This window comes from Colius striatus, chromosome 8 (genome assembly GCF_028858725.1).
Source record: "Colius striatus isolate bColStr4 chromosome 8, bColStr4.1.hap1, whole genome shotgun sequence".
NCBI classification, from domain to species: domain Eukaryota; kingdom Metazoa; phylum Chordata; class Aves; order Coliiformes; family Coliidae; genus Colius; species Colius striatus.
Window position 1 is genome coordinate 967,848 of NC_084766.1, and position 23,836 is coordinate 991,683.

General features: G+C 46.5%; 1 protein-coding gene across 3 annotated transcripts in view; it reads right to left on the reverse strand.

Annotated features, from left to right (window-relative positions):
- The window catches only part of GBF1 (golgi brefeldin A resistant guanine nucleotide exchange factor 1), a 91,763-nt gene that overhangs the window by 13,542 nt on the left and 54,385 nt on the right, over window positions 1-23,836 (reverse strand). For all 3 annotated transcript variants that reach the window (XM_062001842.1, XM_062001840.1, XM_062001841.1), the window contains exons 5-22: window positions 20,236-20,354; window positions 19,513-19,621; window positions 19,125-19,185; window positions 17,402-17,456; window positions 10,824-10,959; window positions 10,457-10,683; window positions 9,399-9,567; window positions 9,003-9,214; window positions 8,228-8,326; window positions 7,624-7,818; window positions 7,174-7,357; window positions 6,621-6,761; window positions 6,012-6,100; window positions 4,146-4,348; window positions 3,567-3,690; window positions 3,136-3,261; window positions 2,469-2,551; window positions 56-292 (exon numbers count right to left, since the gene is read on the reverse strand). In XM_062001842.1, the coding sequence (XP_061857826.1) occupies window positions 56-292; window positions 2,469-2,551; window positions 3,136-3,261; window positions 3,567-3,690; window positions 4,146-4,348; window positions 6,012-6,100; window positions 6,621-6,761; window positions 7,174-7,357; window positions 7,624-7,818; window positions 8,228-8,326; window positions 9,003-9,214; window positions 9,399-9,567; window positions 10,457-10,683; window positions 10,824-10,959; window positions 17,402-17,456; window positions 19,125-19,185; window positions 19,513-19,621; window positions 20,236-20,354 (2,569 nt within the window). The remainder of the gene's footprint in view (window positions 1-55; window positions 293-2,468; window positions 2,552-3,135; window positions 3,262-3,566; window positions 3,691-4,145; window positions 4,349-6,011; window positions 6,101-6,620; window positions 6,762-7,173; window positions 7,358-7,623; window positions 7,819-8,227; window positions 8,327-9,002; window positions 9,215-9,398; window positions 9,568-10,456; window positions 10,684-10,823; window positions 10,960-17,401; window positions 17,457-19,124; window positions 19,186-19,512; window positions 19,622-20,235; window positions 20,355-23,836) is intronic.

Genomic DNA, 23,836 nt, shown 5'->3' on the forward strand with positions numbered 1-23,836 from the left:
ACAAGACAACGGCTACGCTGTAACTCTTCTGGGTCTCAATGGATGCAAGAGTTACCTGAAACCAGAGATAGCCTTCTGGATGATTGTTTCTTCCAAGCTCTTGTCAAAAACATAAGAAAGTGCTGCAATGGTTGGCCCCCACGTCATAGTGAAGAGATCGTGGTCATAGCTCCCAGGAGGCACATGGAGAAATATCCCCTCATCAGTGGCACCACGGTGCAGCAGGACATTCCAGATATAGTTTTCCTTTACCAGCCCCGTCTGTTCTTCTGGCATCACTATCTCATCATTTCTGCAAGGGGGGGAAGGCAGAAAGGTTGAATTTTTCATTCTGAGCCAAACCTAACATTTACACAGTGCCTTTCATTACGTGGTCCCAAAGCTAAGTGATATCTACTCTGCAGTGATTTGCAGCTCCCGAAACATTCTATTTTCCTTTGCCTGCCTGCTTCTCCTGCCTCTCTGACTCCTTGGACATCAAGTGTAGGGGCTCTCAGCAGCAAACACATTAGGACAGTACTGAGGGAGCAGCTGATGGTGCAAATGCAAAATGCAATACGTACTGCAGTTACACAATGGGAAGTCTGGGGCAGCAAACTGGCACAGCTTTATCCCCTCATCTCACCCTGTTAATATCTCACCCTCTGCATACCTCATTACTCCCAGATTAAACTGTCCTACCACTGCAGTCAAGAGTAGGCACGAGTACTTCTGTATAACAACAATGCAAATATGCCATCTGTGCCCAAATCAACTAACAGAAAGCCAAGTGGTACCAAAGTAAAGACAAAACAAGAAGCCAAATGGATGATGACTGATTCCTAACTGGAGTGCTACGGCTCCTTCCTCTAGCTGCACTGGAGCTATACCATAATAAACCAGTCGTGACTAATGCCGAGTAGCACTTGCAGCTCCACGTTAAAATATACCAAGTCTAAATACATTCTCCCTGGACTCGGGTAACACTGCACGAGAGGTAACTGACTCCAAAGGACCAACTGACTGGCCAGTGTCTCAAATCTACCAAGAACCGCAGCCAAGCTGAGAAGTGCAGCAATGAAAACACACCGTACTTCAGCTGCCAAAGAAGCCATTTTCATGTGCTAACAACAACTATAAAAACCCAGCCCTCCTTGATTTATGCATCAGAAATAAGCTCTTCTCAGTTGAGCTGCCAATGAAATCTGACAAGAGCAACCGTCACTGAGACTACTTACAAAAACACGTTTGCCCTCAAAAGCATCATTTTTTCCTAAGAACCCATATTTCAGTAAGGGAAGGAAGTTTACTTGGAAAGCCTCAGGAAATGAGATCTCTGCTCAGAAGTGAAATGCAGAGATCTTGTTAAGATCAGGCACTACTCTGTACAGATTACAGTCCTTTCCTCCTGCCACTACTAGTACAAAGAAAACAGAGCCCTGCCATCACAACTATGACACTGAGGCAATCTCTCTGAGATGGAACAATCCTGAAATGATACACCAATTGTTTTAGCCATAGAACACACTGAAAAAGCAGAAGTATCTTTTGAGGGGAGGATAAAGGGAATGGGCTGGAAGAGAGGCACTGGATAACTGAAAGATGTGGGGATGTTCTGAAACGTTGGAAACGCCCTCAGAGGAGAGAGCTCAGTCAAAACTAGAGCTGTGTTTGAAAGCTAGAGCTACCTCCTGAAGAATGTCTAAATAGGCAGTCCAGGCAGCATCCCCACTTCCCCAGGGAAGGCTGGAAAGGGAGGGCCAGCCTAATCCCTGCCTGCTACTGCAGGCTGAAACCAGATGAGAGTCAGAGCTGCCTCCTGCCTCCCCAGAGATGTAATCCTCTCAGCTGCAACTTGGCTGGGCCTGGGTTTACCCATCAGCCAGATTTCTGGGCTGTTATTAAAGGTCCCTCCCAGGGCTAGTCTGTACACAGGAAGGACCCGAGCCACCAGGAATTCTGCTCAAACACGGGCCAGTGTTCCGACACCTTCGGGGGTGGCAGAAGAGACTGGTGCAGACAGCAGCCTCCCGTTGGAAGAGCTCAAAAGCAGAGGATATGTAACTGAGCCCTGGACATGTTATGTCAGGGCACCAGTGTTGTCCCGGGGATGAGATGCTATCTCTAGATCTACATAAGGAGTTCCAAAGAGGTCTAATGGACTGGTCTGGAGGACAGAGGCTTCTTAGAGCATTCCACATGTGCTGGCCTTGCTCAGCCACTCTGGGGCATGTTGACAGAAGTAATATATTTTTTAACTTTAGCATAAGCTCTGTGGATTAAAATACCATGGCAAGAATCCAAAGGCACAAATCCAGTGCAACCACTGTGACAGGCTTGTTACCACAGCCCCATGTGGAGCTGGGGGTTGGTCTGAGGCAAGCAGGCACGTGACCAGTGAGTCTCTCTCTCTACTCTCCAGAGGTCTCTCAGACCAAACAACTCTGGTTTTCTCTCTGCATACAAGGAGATGACAAGCAGATTCTTACTTGATGGCATGGTACATGTCTTCCAATATGTCCTGCTCAAAGTCTTTGCCTCCATTCACACCTTTCAGGTTCTTCCGAAACTCCTGAAAAAAATGACAGTCAACACGAACGCTTCCTCCTGCTATCCAGGGCTCAGACCAGCGCTCTGCTTGCTTTTCATGGGACCAGAAGGTTCTCCTGCCTTCCTCAACATGCATCCTCAAATTTCAAAGACTAAATGCTATTGTTAGGTGGCAGCAGTGTGCAGCAACCCTTGCCTCTGCTCAGGAGGAAAGAACAGACACAACACGTGCTTAAGCTGAGGCTGGACGTCAGAATGACAGGTCTGTACCACTGCATTGACACTCACAAGGACTTGAAATCTCCACAAGCTCCCAGTGGCTCAACTACCCTCAGTGCTATTGTGTCTTAAGATACGGTTTTCTCACTGACACACGAGTCTCTTGACTAACTTGGCAAGTTGTCTGCTAAGCTTGTATTTCTTCAGACTGACCCTTGCCCCCAGCTCCCCTCTCCAACTGTACTCAGCTTCAGTGCTGCACACCAGCTTATTGTGTACGTGAGTGAGCAATGCAGGGTCAGAAGAAGACAATGCCATAGAGATAAAAACAAACAGCACACTGGTAACCAACCCAGAGAAGGCAGGTGTCTGCACCGGAACACCCACCTCCAGAGTCATTGGGACGTTCTGCTTGCGGACGTTATGGTTGTGCTGGTCAGTGTTCAGCATAATAACTGCATAGGCCAGGGCAAAGCAGGCATCACTATTAGCAAATGGGGACCCATTGGATTTCTGGAAGGCAAATGCAGGCATAAATCAGTCCTCCAGGAACAACATCTGTGAGCCATGACAGCCTTTTTCCTACCCATGGTACTGAATCATCTCTGAGACAAACAAAAACCCCAGGGTCTGGCTCCAGCTTCCAAAAAATCACCCTGGAAATCTGTGTGCCAGCAACACCTCCTACAAAACAACAGCTGCTGCCTGCAGGGCACGGTGAGCTTATACAGGCAGTTTGATCTGTCGTGTCCATCGGAGCAAGCAGATGCACAAGAAAGAACACACAGGTTTGAGCTTTCTGCCCAGCAAGTACACACCCTCCAATGTTCTGTGAAGGCTTCCAACAGTCTTTGGATTACAGGTGCCTCTCCGGGCAGTCTGAAGGCCTCTAGGTAAAGTCGTAAAGCTTCATCCAGCCTTAAGCCTTGGAAGCTGAAAGTCCTACAAGAATGAAACGCAGTGAGAAACTGAAACGGGATGGGAAAGGTAGGATAAACTTACTGACTACAGGCTTGTTTGATTCAGCATCACAGTGCTGGATGTCAGAGGGGAAGGTGAGAAGAAACATACCATGAACAGGCAAAAATCAACAAAGGACAGCAAAAAAAATCCTGCAGACCATTCTATAGGAAATTCTCACTGCAGTCTGCCCAGAGACTGTCCCTCCTGAAGGAATCTTGAGTACCACACTACTATGCCTATCTATGTGTTACCATATGCAAGAGACACACACAGTCACGTATATGCACACTATACACTATGTATGCTGGTACATAGAGAACCAAGGGATACGAACCTAACGCCTCCAGGAACTACTTTTCTCCTGCTCTTTAATTCCTCACTAAACTCTTAACTTTCATCCCTTTCTGGTTAAAGAGATACAGGAGAATGCTCACCCCACGAAGCTTTCCAGCAGGTCTATGTTCTTGCGGTCACTCACAAACTCCCCAATCATCTTCTTGTCCAGGCGAGGGTTCTCCCGCAGCCACCTGGCCACCTCGTTGTTGTCGATGGGGGTGGCAAGAAGGTTCTTCTCCTGCAGAAACTGTATCCCTTTCTTTGGCTTTTGGTTGAACTGCTCTGTGCCAGTTATCAGGAGCTGAAGGAGACATTCTGATAAATATGTACTGTAGATTGTTCTTGGCATTTGAACCAAAAGCAAGGCAGAAAATAGATCAACCTCAGCATAATCAAGGATTCAGTAACAAATAATACTGAATGATGCAAGTATGAGCTGCCATCTTTGAAAAGCTCTACCCAGTTTCAACAGCAGCATTGCTCCACCCCGCTCTCCCATTCCACTTGGCTCCAAGCTCTACCTCACTGCCAGGAGACATGCTGCAGTAATCCTTGGCCCTTATTTGGCAGGTGGGAGAAGTGCTGCTGCAAAACCTTAAACTAAGAACCAGAAAGCATTCTGCTAGTGAGATGTCCTCCCAGGAACATCGGGTATTCCAGCAGGACACAGCTACCTGTAGGCTGGGAAGAGCTGGTGAGTTGTTGGTTTTGAAGGGAACAACTCTGTCCTGCCTGATTCTGATTTTAGGGAACTAGACCTGCACCACAGTCAGAGTGGGATAAACATCTGACTAGAGAGGGGTTAACTGAAAGTTCTTGTGGTGTTCAGAAAACCAAACGCACAAACAACTGTATGAACTTTACTAAGGCACCAGAATAAATGTCAGTTCCCTGTTAGCCTCTGTCATGATCAAACTGCTGGCAGTGACCTAGTGAACTAAATTCGTGACCGTCATGATTACTGCCTCCCCGGGGTCTCTCTGCCTCAGAAGCCACCAGCCCCTCTGTCCTCTGCCTCCCCTGCCTGTGTGAACAACCTCAAACTGCAGTGAAGCACAGACTCCTGACACAGTGTAGAGCACACAAGGACCCAGTGAGGGCAGAACAAAACAACCACCATGTGCTGCCCTGGTGTGACAGGCCTGAAGGGACTGTATGACGCTGGCAGCATTTCTGCTCAGCTGTAAACCCTAGAATCCAAGCTTTAAGGTACTCTGAACACTGTTTATCCTCAAGGCCATCTGAAACAAGACCACGCTGACGGCTGTTTGTACTGCATTTATAATCACATCAGTCCTGTGCTTCCGAGCTTCTGGTCACTGCCTTTGGAAGCACCAAAGAAAACTCGGCATTTGCTCCAGAACCTGGTTTTTGCTTTTACTTAGCTTTTCTCCCCTCCTTCCAGCTGTGGCAACATTTAATACTTCAGAGGTTAAAGGGAGCAAACCGTGCTGGTGCCATGTCAGCACCAGCACTACTTAATGTTTTGTGTGTCCTGTTTACATGCTCAGGATCAAACCATTGGTGAGGAAAGACTTTTCCCTTGGCAAACTAGCAGGGATTTATCAACTCCTTTCTGCCTTTTGCTGTAGTGTGAGGCACTGCCCTTTTTTTTAGGGCCAAAAGTAACTTTCTTTTTTTAAGGAACTGCCAGTCACTGTCTATGCTCTTGATTTCTTCTAGCTTTGTTTTCCAGCACGGTAAAGCTGGAGCAGTACTGGAGGTTTTCAGTCAGAACAGTGGAAGCAGTAGGAAGCTCCCTTCTCAACACTGATCTCTCATGCAAAGTCCCTCAGCAAAGCTGCCAAGGAAAGGCAGACTTCATGCAAAGCAAACGGTCACAACCAAAACAGTAACTGAATCACTATCGATTTCTCAGAAATTAGCTAATGCCAGGACTTGGTTGTTTGGGTTCACTCAAACAAACACTCAGAGATCCATTTGTAGCATAGTCCAAATCATACCTTCTTTTTGTTCTTAATCTGCATAAGTTCCTGAGGGCTTGGAAGGACACAAGAAAATCGAGTAGGTTTCCTGGGAATCCTCTTCTCAGCTAGAAGGACAAAGCATCATTACAGTCACTCACTACCTTGTCCCACTATAACTTTCAGTCATGGAGTCTTGCTGCCATGTGCTGCCCTGCAAACAGCAATCTCACTCCTGCTGGTTAATCACTACACGCCTCCCGCTCACGTTTTGCTCACTGTAACTGCATAGCAGCTTCTTGTCTTCAACGACTTCACACATCCATGAGATGCAGTTTTCTGGCTGTTTTGGCTCCCTGCATTACTGATTCCCTGGAAAGTCCCTGACTACCTTTGAAATGCTAAACACTAGTATGATTTTTTGCCCCAAAGTGGCCCACCAGAGCTAACATTCTCCCAGAAGAAACACAACAGTTAGCAGGCATTTATGGCATACACATAACAAACAAATATTCACCACATACCTCCTCCTAATTCTCAACACACAGTAGTTACAGCGGTCTATGGCATAGCAGGACCGTTCAGTAAACTGTTCTCATCATGCACACACTCGAGTATCTGGGTACCACTACTGAGTGAGACTGTTACCTGCTTCACTTCCTCCTTCTAATTCCATGCAGCCCTCCTTCATCTGGTCAGCCATAAGGCATCCACTGGTGGGAGGACACACTCCAGCTGGCTCTGAGACTGCACTGGAAGATTTTCCCTCACTGATTACTCTCTCATTATCTGTAGAAGTTAAAAACAAAGCCCCACACATAAACAAAACTAGAAGGCAAAGACGAAGTTAGCAACAGAGAAATAATGAACCGATGAGCATAAATTAAACAAGTGCTTCTGCAAAGGAGCTCCCCCCGGTAACTGTGGCTCCTCGGTATCCTCAGGATTTTGCCTACATGATTCCTTCTGCTGTGACTGCCAGTCTTGACATGGCCTTTATATAAAGCTTCATACAAGAGGCACATTTCAATATCTGTAAATTTTACAAGGTTATTAACATCACTGTGTAGTTGTAAAACACGCAACAGGGAGACTGAAAGCACAGATTTAAGGAGCTTACTGTGCCAGCTACCAAAATGAGATCTGCAAGTTTAGTACAAGACTCAGCTTAGCATCAAAACATCAAAGAAGGGAGTCTTACTATTGCTTGCTTCTTTGGTACTGCTAACATTTTCTTGGCTGGATTTGGCACCTTCCTTCTCTTGATGTATGTTACTCAGCACTTTGGCCTGGCAATGTGCCTCAATGCTATCTATCACTGTCAGCAACGCTTCCAGAGACAGCAGATGCACAGTATACAGCTGTCCAGAAACTGGGAAGGCATTCTGGGGAAAAACAAAACCAAAACAAGCATTAGTCAACTTTCATGCCTCTCTGATTGTAACAGGGGCAGGAAGTTTCTCCCCCAGCTTGGGGAAGCCTCAAGCACACCACAGAACACCCTAAACTTTTCCCACAAAGCTTTCTGGCTTATACCCAGCGTTTTATCTGCTCTGATGTTATTAAGGCATCGTGGCTACTCTCTCCTGTCCCCAAATGTTAGATGGCTGTCTCCATCTCCCCAGGCTGCTCGCCCAGCCACGCTCGGCACCTTGGAGAGAAGCTTGGTGAGCTCCTCGAACAGGTTGGCGCAGTAGTAGTCACAGTCGTAGTTGATGTAGAGCTCGGTGACGAAGCTGGGGATCCTCCACAGCTGGACAATGGCTTCCAAAGCCATCTCCTTCATTTCATACGGCATCTTGGGGTTTTCCACAGTGATTATTTCCATTAGCTTCTTGACGTACATCTGGCAGAAACACAGGGCAACTCAGATTTAAGGGAAGAAAAAAGGAAGCAGGACAGTGAACAGCTTTGAGGATGACAGAAACAGATTTAAGCCTCATCTTTCCCCACAACACTCCATCTTTAGCAAAGGCTCCCTCTGAAGGAGGCTGCAGAAAGCATTCAAACAGTTCTACCACTCAGTGCAGATTTACTGTTCTGAAAAAACAACGTGAAGGCAGGGAATTGCAGTACAGCAGTCTCAAAGGCATTTTATTATTCAACAAGAAAAGGCTTATACAGCTTACCCACAACCCACTGAGTCATTTATACACAAGTAAATTGATATTTAAACCACATCTTACTGCCTAGCTGTATGCATTTAACCCAAGAAACTATTACCAGGCATCCAGTGATACTCATAAACAACTCACCTCCAGCTGGAATTTCAGATGCTCTCTCATGCTCTCAAAGAGAAGAAAGCACACCCTGAGGGAGGCTGCATACAGATTGAGCCGTTCAACACTCAGTAGCTGAACAAGAAAGAAAAAAACCCCTTAACAAAGGCTACTCATTATCTGCTGTAAGCATTGTGGCACTGCAGGATCCTCTGTTGTAACAGAGGATCCACCTTGGCCTCCAGTAGCAACAGTATTGCAGAAAACAACCCCCTACTCAACCTCTTGGCCTTGCTCTCTGCTACTCTTCTTGGTCTTTCTACTCTGCTATTCTTCTGAGGAAGAATATACTTAATTCCCCTCAGCCTGTGGTAGCACTTTTCCTGCTGCAACTCTGTTCTTTTGTCATGTCCACAGACCCTCTTAGTGGAGAAGGAACCTGGGGAAGACCTGCCTCCAAGATGGCCCTTGTGCAATAAATAGCTTGCTACTCTGGAAATTCTGCTCACTACTAAGCTGGTAACTGGCATCCACGATCACCTCAAAACCAATTACATCAAAACACAGTGTTATGCCACAGGAACAGTTCATTCAAACCATTTGCATTCTTCTCAGCCCTGCTGTGAAGGAAACAGCACGTGACAACCTTTCTGGCCTCGCAACAGCACTGCTTCACACTGGTGCCACTCAGGACTCTCAAGGCAATGCAGCAGAGGGTTTATTTAAAGCTCGAGACCCGCCAAACCTCTGAATGTTAAACTCCAATGGACTCCCCGGTGCTGTGTGCCGTGCTGGCATGAGCCAGACTCACCTGAAACAGGTGCCGGCACAACTCCTCCTTCACGAGGCCCAGGAGGGCCTGGCAGTTGGCAATGGGTGCTGACTCCAGGGCCACAGTGAGCAGCTGCAGCCCCATGTGGATCATCACCTCGGAGTTGTGGCGGTCGTGAGGGTTGGTGAGTGAGATGAGGAAGCGGAACAGTTCTCTGATACACGGCAGTCCATACGGGACCAGCGCTGCACCTGAAGGAAAGACACAGATCGGTGCTCTTAACTGTGCTCTCTACAGGTGCCTAACAAGTGCTACAGAGGAAATCGTTACAGGCCCGCTGAGGAACGGGAGAGCTGCTAATTCTTTCGGCAGAAGGTGGCACAGAATGGTGGAAAGAAAGGAGGAAAGACTCCAGCAACATGGCCCACCTCTCACCTTCTTTTTGGGAAGACTGAGTAAAACGTACTCCTCGGGGATTGACATAGTCCATGTCATGAACTGAGGCAGAGTCAGAATGCTCTGCTACAGACGTGCACTCCTCTAGGACCTCAGGGATAGACTCGACAGAAGCCGACTGGATCTTCTCCTCCCTCAGACTTTCATTCTTCATCGGTATCAGTCATTTGGGAATGAAACAAGCAAATCAAGAGTTAACAAGCCCCAGGCAAGCTAAAAGAAAGCCTTATTTGTTCACAGTTCATTCAGAACTATTAAAACTACACAGGTCACTCATGGAAGAGGAGCAGGAAAACAAACTAAGACATAATTTGCAGCCCCTTCTGCCCTTTCACTTCCACCTAGTTCTTACCCATTTCACATAACTCTAGGACTTCAAATTGAAGACACTCCATAACCCATCAGCTCTTACTGCTCCCGGGGTAGGGAATTGGCTCGTTTTTTTAAGCCAACACTACATAATCTCAGCACACTGTTCCTATCTGTGCCTTCTTTGCATTTTTACCAATCAAAGTATCTGCAGCCCTGAAAGGTTCCATGCAGCTCTAATCCATCCTCTCAATGGTATTACTGTTGCAGGGGAAGTGGAGACCACACAGAGGAAAACTTCCTGACAAAGGCCTTGGTTCAGGTTAGTTATAGTTCACAGCACATGCACAAACACCAGTGGCTGGATTTCTACACTCAAGACAAACAAAAATCACTAAAGACAGCAACACGAGTTCTCCTGCAGATTTCCTCCACGTTCCTCCTTTAATTAAGTTTGATAGTATTGGCAGGAGTACAACTAGACACATAGGTGCATTGTTGGGCTGCATAGCTGTAAGTTCTGAGCCAACGGGGATGGTCTCCAGAGAAAACAGAGAATGAGTGTTTGTGAATTTACAAACCATCAGTTACAGCCAGGGATGTTTTATTCTGGCCCTAAGCTCTGAAACAGAATATAAACACTATGACCAAAAGGAGAGTGAGTGAGCCTGCTAAATCCACAACTGATTATGCTGGGAGCTGGAATTCTGTATGTTATATCCACATACCTGGAGTTCGGGCTGACTTTGACTTTCGGTGACTTTGGCCTCATTTGAAAGCGTTCCTGCATTATGTCCCAAAGAAGTGACTTGGTCCAAGTATGACAGGTCTTCCTTGGAGGTAGTCTGTGAGGACAGTTCCAAACCACTGTCTGTAGTCGGGCTGACCACTGATGAAACATTTTCTGAGCTCCCTGAGGAGCTGGGAGGAGCATCTATGAAAGTAACTCCACTTGCTGATGGGAAGCAGACACAAAAACATCACTGTAATTCTGTCCCTCAGTCACAAGTTCATACACTGAATACAGCGACAAAGAATGACTTTGATTACTTCGGTTCAAACTGGTCTGGTCTGTGGAAACAGATTTCAACTTACCTGTGACGTTACTAGCGTTGAGTGCTGGCTGCTCCGCCCCAGGAGGAACCTTCGTTACATGGTGAGGAGGCCTTGGTGATCTCTTCTGCTTTTTCCATTTTGATGATTCACTCATTCCTCCAGCTCTCATTTTCAACTGAAAACCATAAAGTGTGAAGAATGTCAGTAGAGAGAAATCACACAGCACAATGGATTACACAAGCCAACCCACAGAGGCTGCCTCAAACCCTCAAAGTCAGGCAACAGCACTTAAATACATCACACAAATGAATCAGCACCTCCAAATCATGCACACCAGCCCCTGACTCCCCACTACCCACGTATTAGCCAACACTCCATGCCTGAATCAAGGGACAATTTACTGCAGTTACTCTGGTATCATATATATTAACAGTTCAATTATCTCAGCACTCCCTCTTCCCTATCAAACCCTCCTAGCTTTGCATTAGGATAAAGAATTCCCCGAGACCTACGGGCACATGCCAGCTCTCTTTGCTTTTGACAATGCTTCCAGACTTTTTAAGGGCACCAATTCGAGTACATAAGCAAGTACTAGTCAAGTTTAATGTTCAGTTAAAACTTCACCATCTACACAAGCAGGCTGAGGATGAAGCCTGAGCACCCAGTCCCACGCCTGCACAGCCTCTGCAGCTCTGTCCCTCATCCCTGGCCTCAGTTCACTCTTCATCCTCACAGCAACACCGTGTTCGCTCTCCTCCGAGTAGCTTTCTCTACTGACAAACATTTCTCCTACACCCCACCCGCTGCTGGTGCATGACACACTGCAAATACCACGCTTGTGGTTTGGAAACAAACCATATTTTGCTTTCTGTCATTACTCCTCCTCAGATCTAAATCTACACTAAACCTTGACGTCCTCTTGACCAGGATCCTACCTCTACTATTTACACAGGTCCTCGACGGGGCCAACAAGAGCCACGGTAGGAGCAGTGCAGCCTGTGTGGCACTTGCTGCAGTGCACTGGGACTCCAGGCACACACAGATGCTCCAAACCTTCCCAAAAACAACATGACATTTAGTCACATTGACAATGGAAACAGTAGGCCTGAATACAGCTTCCTTCTAAAGTGAGTTCCTCTAAGGGCAGGACCGCCCTCACTCCTGGGATTTGTAGCTGCAATTAACGTTTCTAATGCTGTCAGGTCTCTTCCATGTGGGGTGAAGATGTAACTGCTGCACCTTGCATGCAGTGGAAACCATTCAGCAAGTCTCAGTACCAGCTTCTGCTTGGTGGTAGTCTTTGCAAACTCATTTCAGTTAAACTTTAGGCTATAACATTCCTCCTTTCTTGTACCCCTAGCATCAGATTTAAATTCTCTAACAGACAGCTACTCTCCTCCATTCTTGCAGCTTGCTTCCTTCCAGCTATTGCTCTTCTTCCATGCCAGGGAACCTCCTAGGCTCCCCTGCTGTTTTCCCATCTCTTTCCCTTTCCCAGCTACAATGCTAACTCACCATACACTGTATTTCTTCTCATTTAAACCAGGCCTGTGAAGATGTGACGTCCCAGTGCAGTAAACTATTTGCATAACTTTGCACAAATTGTTTGTTTCACAGCTAATCCCAAGCTTTAGCTACGCTGCAGTTTCCTTCAGCTTGTTAATTAGCTACAGACTCAGAACTACTTTGCTGCTTGTCATTTCTTCCGACCTGTGCAGCAAGAATCTCCTCCTAAACCACAGCATCCGACAAACACTGATGTGACCAACTCGCAGCTAAAACCAAGGTTTGCCAGACTTCAAATGTTTTGAAATTCTTATGGGCCACAATCCTTTCATGTGCAAACTACCAGCTCTCACCTTTCCTATTCGTGCTTCATAAGCCTATATAAAATCTTCCCTTCTCGCCAATATCCTAATGTTTCACCTCTATTTGTTTCCTTTGCCACCTAAAAATATCCGAGTCTTCAATATCACCAACAGTTTCATTCATCAAAGGCTTCAGCATCTCCTTAGACTGGGTGGCTTTACTTTACCTACCGGCTATTCCAGAAGCTGCCACTGTCTCCCTTCTCACTAACTTACAAAATAGCACCTGGAGAGTTACGGGCCCCGGTACCAAACTGCCTCGCGCAGGAAGGGAACCCAGAAGCGGTACGTCCTAAACCCGAGAAAGTCTGTCCCATACCATTTCAGAACAACAGGCTTTGCTTCCAGCCACCACATCCTGTCGCCACCACTTGCCAGATTAAAAGTTCCCTGCCGATTAAACTCCGCTCCTTGCAATTCTTATCAGCAAAACAGAGCTAACCATGGGGGTCTCACACCCCTTGCCCTCGGTCATGCTCCTCAGAAACAGCTAAGCAGAAGACTCAAGCTGACAACTTCATTACCACTTCTGTTCTCCCCTTTCACACAACACCCAGTTCCCTCTTAGTTCAACGCTATCCCTTTGGAAACAGCACTTCTCCTCAGACACAATGCCCTTTTCTAGGGATTGTCCTGGGCTTTGTAGTAACTCCCAGATTTCTCCTCTTGAGGTTCTCAGGGGACATATGCCCATCTGTTATCTGTTTGACAAACCTGTGCCATCTTTCAGAGGCTGAGCCGCAACAGCCTCACGTGGATGGGAAACCATTTAGTCAGGGAAGCAAAAAAGACTCGGTTGACTTTTAAAGCATCTCAAACATTTGATTAAAATATGAAGTATTCAGACAAGAATCTAAGGTGATTTAGGGTTTAGTTACCTGGGGAGGGCAGGTCCTGAGGGTTTTTTGACAATTCAACAGACCAGCGAGCTTCCCCACTAGGTGTTTTCCATCTCGTACCATGCAGGATTCCCCACTCTACACAAACAGGATTCCTTTCACTAGGATCAGCTACTCGCACTACCCAGAACAAACCCCCAGATCATTCCCCCTTGCCTTTTATTGGTGTCTTCTGCTATCTCTTAACAACAGCACAGCTTAAAGCATTGCAGAAGCAAACAGAAACCTTTCGCCTGTGTGAGGGGGCTGTACGTTGTTTCAACAAACAAACCAATTTCTGAAACAATATATGTATCAAAGGACAGCAAAGTAACTGCCTTCCTTTTGTGTTCTGTAGTGAATGAAAAGGTAACAGTCCCATGACTAACTTGCTTTTTGTGTCAGTATAAAAACGTCAAGCAACTTCTACAGCTTGTGTTTGACTAAAGGAACCATTTCTAACGCTTGCTTTTACCCTCAGTACCCAGGCGTTTCCTGATTTCCTTACAAAGCTTGCCTGCATGTTAACAGGCTGGGATTTTTAAACCTAAGGTTGACTTCTTGACTTAATGCTGCAGGTAGATGACATTTAACAGATCATTAAAATATCCTGGACTTTAAACATTGTCTAAAACTCTCCTTCCTCCTCCAGTGCTCAGTGATACTACAGCAGCATCGGTTTTCTAATTACCCATTAGCCTTGTACTTCCACTGTAAGAAACCAACTCAAGTTGGTACTAAAAACTATTCTTTAGATTTCAGGGTAAGGAGAGAACTCGGAGCTACTGCTCACTCATCTCAATACAGACCCCATAATATTTATCTGAGTTACCTTTGAGTAAGGAAATGCTTATACAAAACTGTAGGCAAAGAAATGACAAGACTGCAAATGCTTACTTTGCCAGGTGAGGTTTTAACAACAAAACTCCACCTAAGGTCTATGAAGGTGAGGAGGAAGGTAGTAGCTACACAATTCTTTTTAAAAGGTCTCATTTTTCTACAAGCCACCTTACCTGCACTCGTTTGTTTTTCCATAAGATACTGTAAGCCTCAAGAGAAAAGGGCAGGGGCCAATGATTAGTAACTAAAGTGATCACACTAAAACATGAGCTCATTCTGGATGCAGCATGAAACTGGTCAGCACACCAAGTAGCGTTCAAGACACAAAAGCATGCAGAGAGAACGCAGTCCATGATCCAAGTCCTGGAGACACTGGTGCAGTTCAGTCATCTCACCTACCTGTCTGCACTGCAACAACCAATGAGGTTCATCTGCTGAAATGTATTTGTGCATCTTAGGCAACTAGCAACATAATCTACCCCCAAAATCTGTGAGAACTCAGATTTGGGCTTCTCCTGACTCCCATCACAGAACCCAGTGTTGAGCTACAACAGCAAAGGGAAACATTTCTTCATCTTTTCCTCTTCTGTGTAACCGCATAAATCTGCGAGTCACCAGCCACCGTCTTTCCAAACCATCCTGACCATAGACACAGGCCAAAGGAATGCTAGCTGGGTCTCTCAGTGTTCTGTTCAGCTCCCTTTGCACCAAATAGCATTCAAGGCAGACAAGAACTAAAGCTACGCTGTTTATGAACCGACATGGAAACTGAGAAGAGTGCCATCTAAGCTAGTTTCTCAGGGTTTCTATGATCAGCCTAAACCCAACAACCTGCAGGTCTGCAATACTTCCCTAGGAGTGTTCTCTAGGGGAACTATCGGGGACCAACACAATTCATAATTCAGTGTGGCCCCCCTCATCCCACATCAGCAAATACTGTGCTGGGAACCACATCTAATTCCAGAAGAAACGTGGCCAAAGATGTGGGAAATGCACAGCAGCCTCCTTCAAAACACAAACCTCTGGAGAGCAGTGAACTCTGTGGTCCTGTACCAAGTAACAACCACAGAGATTCACCTTGAGTGAAACTGTCCAAGGCATGCTGGGCCAGGAGGCTCCTCAGGTATGCTGCTAACAAGACCACAGTGAGGGCACACAACTCTGAGCCTTCAGAGAGCAATCTACGTATTTGAGGTTTCTTTTCTTCAGTCTTTCCACTGTTGTAGAGGACTCAAATCCTGCCCACGAACTCCCACCCCCTTCCTTCAGAGGACAGTGTGACAGTGCCTTAGGTGGCACTCATCATGACACTGAATGCTGCAGTAAAACAAGGGTCTTTCGCTCCCAAGCCTGTTCCAGCTGCAGCCACAACACTGCAAAGCCACTGTTGCATGCATCATCCCCCAAAGCCATGCTGTGTCAAATGGGTGGAGGGAGATTTGCTGCACACAACAAAACTATCTCTCAAGTGGTGTTTACAAGAGAAGGAAGAGGGGAGAGACCTTCAGGTTCTTAAAGAGCAATACCCTCTCTAATTGGTTCAGGGCTTTGGGCTGTTCCCCACTACTTAGCTCCAGTTTGTTGAGGAGACATGAAGAGATCTGTGAAAGACAGGCAAATGCACGGTTTAAACAAAGCAAAACAAACCCAAAGAGAAGAATAACCTGGCAGAGTGCAAGGCTGCAGGGCAGGCTCCTGGCATGCACAGCAAAGAGACAGTACAAGGTAACTGTACAGATCAGACACAAAACAGAGCACCACTTAACTGAGCTGGGAGCAGCCATCACTTGGTAAGGGCAGCCTTCCTAAACTCAAATTCACCTTCACATTACACCCTCTCTACACACAGTTCATGACAAATCCTGACAACCTGCAGTAGTTAGCTTTCCTTAGGCCAACCTACCACCACCACAAATCTTGCTGCTTCTCTCCCACGGCCAGGGAAACAAGCAATCATTAGGTTACTACGTAACAATGGAAGCCTCAAGTTAGTTTCAGATTCCCACAACAAAACCATCAGTCTCTCAAATCACTGCTATGCTGGCTCTGAAGTGTACATTTACCTCATTGCAACTTTCCTCAACTCATCAAAAATACAGAGTGGAAGTGATAAGGTTATAAATAGTACACTCAGCGCTAAGTGGTTATTTCTTCTCTAGCGGTCGTCTCGTTCTGTTGCTCTCAACAGCAGAATCCTGCACCCATGCTGACACTCTTTACATAAACAATAGAGCATAAACAATATATAGAGATGTATAGAAGCATACATGTTGTTCCTTAAGTGGATCTCTCTCCACCTATGAAACGATAACATTAATCATCACACAAGGTCATATCTGTGGCACTTGCCATGCTGAATCCAGCTGCTAAAAACCTCACAGTACAGGAGGAGATGGTGCTGTTTGAACAAACCCAGAACTTTCACCCCTTGGGAAATGGTGCATCTGGGGCAAGGGGGAAAAACAAGCCTGCTTTGGTTTGGCTGCTAATAGAGATGGCATTGCCCATGTGAACTAAGGCTTTCAACTGCAGAATGCTGCCCCTTCTAGAAGCCAACAAAGCTTTTTCTACAACAGCCCAATTTCATAATGCTTCCATGCTGTTTCACCAGCCTCAAAAAGTCTCCTTTTCTACATAGGGAGAACTGGACAAACACAACCTGAGAGCCCACAGTGAGTGAGGAAACACAAGAAAGAAGCTGGAGAGAGAACAGAAGACAGCAAATCAGGCGACATCACCATCAGGTCCCACAGCTTGCTGGGGTTTTCTAGCCCACAGCAGCTGATGGCTGTTCCCAGAATCCAGACTGACTCACTCAGGCAGCAGAACACTAACAAGACTCACTACTGGACTTCTGTGGGCTTAATCCCACAGAATTACCGAAGCTATGCCCACTGATGCAGTTAAACATGCTCTTCAGTGAACAAGGGGCTTGCAGGAATGAAGAAACACAAGTGTGAAAACAAACAATACAGAGATGAGCGCAAGCCCAAGGCAAGAGCAGAATAGCCAATACAGTGCTGAGTCTTACCTTCTTCATGTTTGTTCCCATGTAGCTTTTAGGCTCCTCTTTAAACTGAGGCAACCTGAAAGACAAAGAACAAGCCAGAGCACATAAATTTTCTTGGGTTAACACAAAGGGAAAAACGTAGGCTGATCTTTCCAGTCATGCTTCAGACACTAGAATATCAAAATTAGGTTTTCTCCACAAGAGGAGATGTCCTTTGTTTCTTTTCCTGTCGAAATCTGCTGAGGGAAAAGAAACAAGTAGAGATGAGAGATGCTTTGCACGCTGTCACTGCTAATGGCACTTTGCTATGTTGGTTTTCACTGTCAATGGTCACATAAGTACAGTTTCTTTTCCTTCAGTGTGTGTTTTCAGCAGTGGACTAATTAGATTGGTTGAAAACAGGTTTCTCTCACGCTGTTAAAAACAGCTGCTGAGCCAGAGTGTCATCCACACCAGGACTCTTGCATTGTACATTACTACCAGGCATGGCAAACCTTTCCATTAACTTCATGGGAACCTCAGTAATTATCCTCTATTCCACATCATTTAAATACAATCACAATCCAGAGTGCATCTAAGTTTCAGCTGAATATCTTGAGCTAAGCAGTGCCTGTCTCAGAACTAAAGGAGGTACACAGCTCTCACCTGTGCTACCAAATGACAACTGCATACAGCTCTGCAACTCCACACACCCTGCTCTCCCTTCTGTTCCTCTGCTACACTTCTGTCTCTGCCTGCTGGAGGGATAAAAAGCCTCGCAGCATAGCTTTGGCTGTTTCTTTTCCTGGAAAGCAAGATGGCCAAACTGTCCCTGCAGTTGCTGCCTTTGCCTTGCCTCTCTACCCCAGCGCCCACAGACACAGATGGTGGTGGTGGCTCCAAGCCTTACCAAGGACAGAGGAGAGGATGCACAAAAAGCAATGAATAAGCACCAAGTAAAATTCACTGGTGTCTCCTGTCTAGAGAGATGGATTCTGTCTCTGACCCACATTCATCCAGTGCACAGGGTGCACCAAAGGAAAAAAGAGACCTGAGAACTCGCTGGAACTGAGCGTGACAATGGCAAAAATGATGAGAGTTGCATTTCACAAGCTGCCAGTTTAATACAGTCCATTCCTACGAAAGGTATTTCTATACCCGTGCATTTCCTCTTTATAACACCCTGAGAAGTCTGATTACTTCATTACCTGGAGCAATGGTTTTGAAGTTATGTGAATTTAATCTAAGGAAGCCTAATTACCTGAAACATGTTGAAAAGGGCAGAACATTTGCCCAAGACATATGATCTCAGGAGTTTGAAATTCTCTTTGATATGTGGGGTCAACGCTCTCAACATGCTTGGAATCAACATGTGACTATTCCACACCACTCCTAGTCTCTCTCCTGAAGGGAACTTACTTTTTACAGCACCTTTTTTTTCTTTCTCTTCTGTTTTTTTTTTTTTTTTGAGCAAAGTCTGCATTCTCTGTCCTCAAACTGGTTCCCTGTCCTAAAGCTCTTCATTACTTGGCTACTCATCTTTCCTCAGAGAACACCTTAAACCAGGCAACCTTCCCTGCTTCTGTCTCCCTGCAGTCTGACAGGGTCGGCCCAAGAGAGAAATGCCAAATCCTTTATCCCCTTCCACCTCTAAATAATGACCATTCTGGATGATTTTTCCGAGGGCCCTTAAGTGGAAGTGTGGAATCTTTCTGTCCTTAGAGGGCCATCTCGGCAATGCTGAGGCAAACAAAAGCAGGTTTACCTTGTGAAGAGCAGCTGCACCATGTCGACCAGAGTGTGCTCTGCAGATTTCCTCAATAACTCTGCGAAGACAAAAACAAATAACACAGGTGTCATTACTCAGTGTGATATTATCAAGAGGCTTCCTCAAGCAGACTCCCCTCCGAGCCTTGTTTACAGAGATTACGGCAAATTTATTAAAACCAGCTCGGAGGCGGCACCGGTGCAAGGCGGCGGGCGGCCACACGGTGGCGCCGCGGAGCCGGGCAGGGGAGCGCCCGCGGGCGGCTGCCGGCAAACACACGCTCCGCCAGCTGCCCGAGCAACGCGGTGCTGAACCCCGGGCGGCTCCCCGCAACCGCCGCGCTGCCAGCGGACAGCGCCGAGCAACCCGACCGCTGCGGACCTACCGCTCAGCCGCATCTCGAAGCATATGCGGAAGCAGGACTGCATGATCTCACACACGGACTCGTTGGTGAGGTGGGCTCCCACCGGCGTCAGCAGCAGCGTCCTCAGAACCTGCGCAGAGCAGCAGGCGGGTGTCCCACGGCACGGCCACGGCACGGCCACGCCTGCTGGAGACAAGGCTGGCTCCTCGAGGAGGGCTGCACGGGCAGAAAACCTCAGGGCTTCCCCGGGAGTCACTTCAAACTGAACACTGTGCTCACTAAGAGTGATCTCCCAGCTTTAAAAGAGGCCTGACGAGCCGCACACTACCCAACATTTAAACTCAGCCACGAGCTGTCTGCTCAAGCACACATACACAGGTGTATGGCTCATAGGCCTGGCTCTACAAATTCAAAAGTACGAGAGAGACAGCCTCTCAAAAGTAAGTTTGATAGCTCTGTATGCTCGATTTACCCCTAACACAGACCACGCACCAGGCAGGATTATTGACAAAACCACGTTATCAAGCCCTTAATTTAAAAATCACTTCACTTAAGCTTTTAATTATTTTCATTTAGAAGAGCTTTTACCACATGTATATGAGCCATCTGTTTAAAAATAAAGTCTGTCACTAAGCTCCCACGGAGTCAAAACACTGCTCCCTCCTCCTCTCCATCGCCGTGTAACAGGATATGTTCCACAACAGGCAGCGGCCATTATGGTAATTACTGCTTCTCTCCACTTACCTGGAGGATTTTCATCAAGACAACCTCATCGCTGGCATGATCCGTGCCCACAAACCGGGCGTGAGTGACAGCATCTGCCATGTTCTCCATCCCCTCCGCCGTGCCCTCATGGCTGGGATCTGAGGAACACCACAACAACGTGTGACAGGTAAAGGCCGCCTACAGCCTGCCACCTCTGTGGGGAGACATCTACCCAGAGATACTGCCTTGCCATCTGCTTCCCTAATTTGTGAACTGACCCCGCAAGAGTGGAACTCACCTCCCAGGAGCTGAAAGAGTTTAAGACTGGGAGCTTTCAGAAAGGCTTTATCAAGTGTCTATGTACATATGAGGAGAGGCATAACCTAACAAAGAGAAGCACAATTCAGTTGTTGCTCGCTCTGTCTGTTTTTAGACGTTAGTTTGTGAGACTGTGTCCTGCTCCCCACAAAATAGAGCACAATCAGCTGTCAGATGAACTCAGTTCCTCCTTGGGAAGGAAGATAAAACAGCTCTTAAAAAGAAGGAACCTCAAATTTACTCCCACGAGGAGAAAATGTCAAACAGGTTCCACTAGATTGAGAAGGAAAAATTGTCTCTTGTTCTGCATCCCTCCCGAGCAACAGGAGCCGGGGAAGGAACGGACTAGAAGAGCTTTCCCCAGAGAGAGCGGCAGACAGACACAGCCGCAGTTCGGATATCAGAGCTGCAGGCCTCCCGCTTCAATCATTCATCAAGCCTCTTTCTCTCCATTTCAGTCTTTTGTAGAGACAAACAGTAGTGCAGCTGAGAGAATGTTTAGGACAAGATTGTTGCTAGTAACTGTATCTTGTGCCATGTTACAGTGGCCTCCGGCTTTGATTTCATTCTCACTTAAACAATACAGCGCTGGGCAAGAATCTTGTTACTCTCCTACCTAAACAATCGTTAGAAAAGGAGACAACCTTAACACTAGTTAATACCACATTAATTGGCAACGAGGCCTCTTGAACTCTAGCGAGAATGAAGCTGAGAGAGGAACCAAGCAAGCAAGACCTTGTGACTTTGCAGAGACCCTTTGCAGGACTCCCTCTGTGACTTCAGTTGTGCTCTCACCTAGAAGGGGCTAAGCCATAGGCATTACAGAAAGCTGCCCTTACTGTGGTCCAAAGAGAGCAGCCTCCACCACGCCGTTGGGACTCTGTGAGGCTGCAGGATAAGAAAACCCTCACAGTTGCACAAAACTGAAATGGTGTCAGAGTACTTCACCGTGCCTTACCCAGGAACAGCACTTGGCCGTCTCTTACACATCCTTATCAAGGGCACAGCTTGACGTCTTTTGACACAGATCTCACACACACAAAATGTGGCACAGTTGAGGGCGAGTTCCTCTCCTGGTTCACTAGTCAAACCTCGCTGATCTATCAAGGAATCTGTTCTAAGACCAGTTTTTTCTTACCTGCTTCGGCATTATCACTCGACAGGACACCAAACTCTGAAACTGGGAAGCATTAGATAAGAGGCCTGACTGTCACAGGCAGTTCTCTGTGTACCTTCAATGACAGCTCGTAATGCAGTTAGAGAAGCTACCACTCTTCCACCAGAGGCAATAAAATCAGCCCTATGTTGGTGCCCCATGCACTCTCACTCACAAGTGGAAACAATAGCTCAAACCACCAGGTCTGATGTAGGATCGTTCTCAATCGCCTCAGTTAGATCGGGCAAAGACCAGTGGTGTCACGATGCCAGCGCCTACTTAGCATTGTGGTTAACCCACCTCAACAACTGCAGTGGGAACAGCTAAGTGGGCATCCAGGAGAAAAAGCCACTTGCAGCAGAAAAGGCTCTGTGAGGCAGAACACACAGATTCACTTCAGTGTCGCCTCTTCCAGCAGATGCAAGTTGCTCTAGGCTTAGGGACACATTTAGTCACAGTTATGGACAGACTGTGTGAAAAGGAAACGCAAGCACATTGTGCATATGCGTCTTTAACAGATCTGTGACCACTGTTTCGCTGTTCTAGCCCCTACCTTCAACACTAATAAACACACCTCTCTCCCAACACACATCACGCCTGACTACTTCAGTCCTGGCTCCCTGGAACAGCCCTACAAATTCAGATCAATTTATAAAGCCTCCTGAGTTCAATTAAAAGCACAGATACTTCTGTGTGCAGAAACGAGATACAGAAAAGATCAGTCTGTCTCTTTGTTCCCTTGTGAGAAAACAGTACAGAAAGACGTGTCCACGCCTGCTCAGAATCACTAACAAAAGTAAGTTTGTGAGAAGCAAAATACCAGATTGAAGATTGCCACCTATAATGCAAAGATCTGGAGACTCCATCTAGGTGTACACATTTCAGGCAGGGTGTACTCTCACAACAGGCAGGAAAAAGAACATGTAGCAAATCCAGGCTTTCAACCATCAGGGAAATCCAAGAAAGCCAGAAGCCTGCTCAGTAATACCTTTAATGGAACTGAAATCACCAGGGAGACAGAGAAGGTAGAGGGCAGAACAAGCTTTAAACTCCCCAGTCAGCAAGTCCTCCCGGTGGAAGCTGAGCAACAGCTACTCACTAACAGATACGTAGCTTTCAGCAACACCAGGGAAAGTTACCTTTAGAAATAGAGCCAGAATGCTGTGGACACACTGTGATAATAAAAAGAGCACATGTCTTTTCTGAGGAAGATACAAACCCCACGGGTCTGAAATTTGGCTGCTAGTCTTCCTAAAGCTAAGGCCTGAGATCACCAACAAGGCTGACAGCTAGCTAGCTGGCCCCAACTGCTGAGCAAGGAAATAACTCACCGAGGGACAAAAAGCAATGGCAGCTTGGTGGTGACTCACAGTAAGTTTTTGAAGCATAAGGAATCCATGTCATTTATTTTCTGCAACTAGTGAAACAGCAGTGCTTGTTTCAGAGCACAGGATAACCTCTGGAAGTTAACTGTTCCTTACTAAAACACTGGCAGCGTGGCTATCGAGTGACTGTCTGAGCTGTGACCGCACGTTACACCGTTAGCGAACTGCTGTATCCAGCAACCTCAGAACACATCTTTGAAACAGATTGCCAGAGATCAGAAACCTGGAAGGCTACTCGAGAACTACTCTTTTCTAACTGGTTTTAAAGCATCCCACTCAGCAATAGTGGCCTGGAAAACAGACAGATAACCACCTGCTGACATCTGACAGGATAAGAAAAACAGTGAGATGGCACCAGGATTAGCAAGGAAATGCTTTGGAAATGGGAAAAGAAAGCTGTTTTCGACAAAGACAATTATCTGAAGAGTTTGGCCCTTTCATGGCCTGCTGCTTTTCCATCCAGTGCGTACAGCAAAAGCCATCCACTCGCAGAACACACACGGCTAATGATGCCTTCGAAGAGAAGTGTTGCTTTTACTCGACAGTTGCACCACAACTATCAGCCACACCGAAACTTCCCCACTGTGCTTATGTTGGAGAATGTCCTTCCTTGTTCCAAACAGTTTGAAACAGATTGGTATAGTAAGGACAGTTTTAAGCTTTTCCGATCTTCTGGCAAATAGCTCTTTAGTCTTTTAGTACCTTTAGTCTTACATTACAAAGAGAAATATCTGACCAAAAAGCTTTAACAACACGACCCTAGCCAGATGTTCAGCCAGCA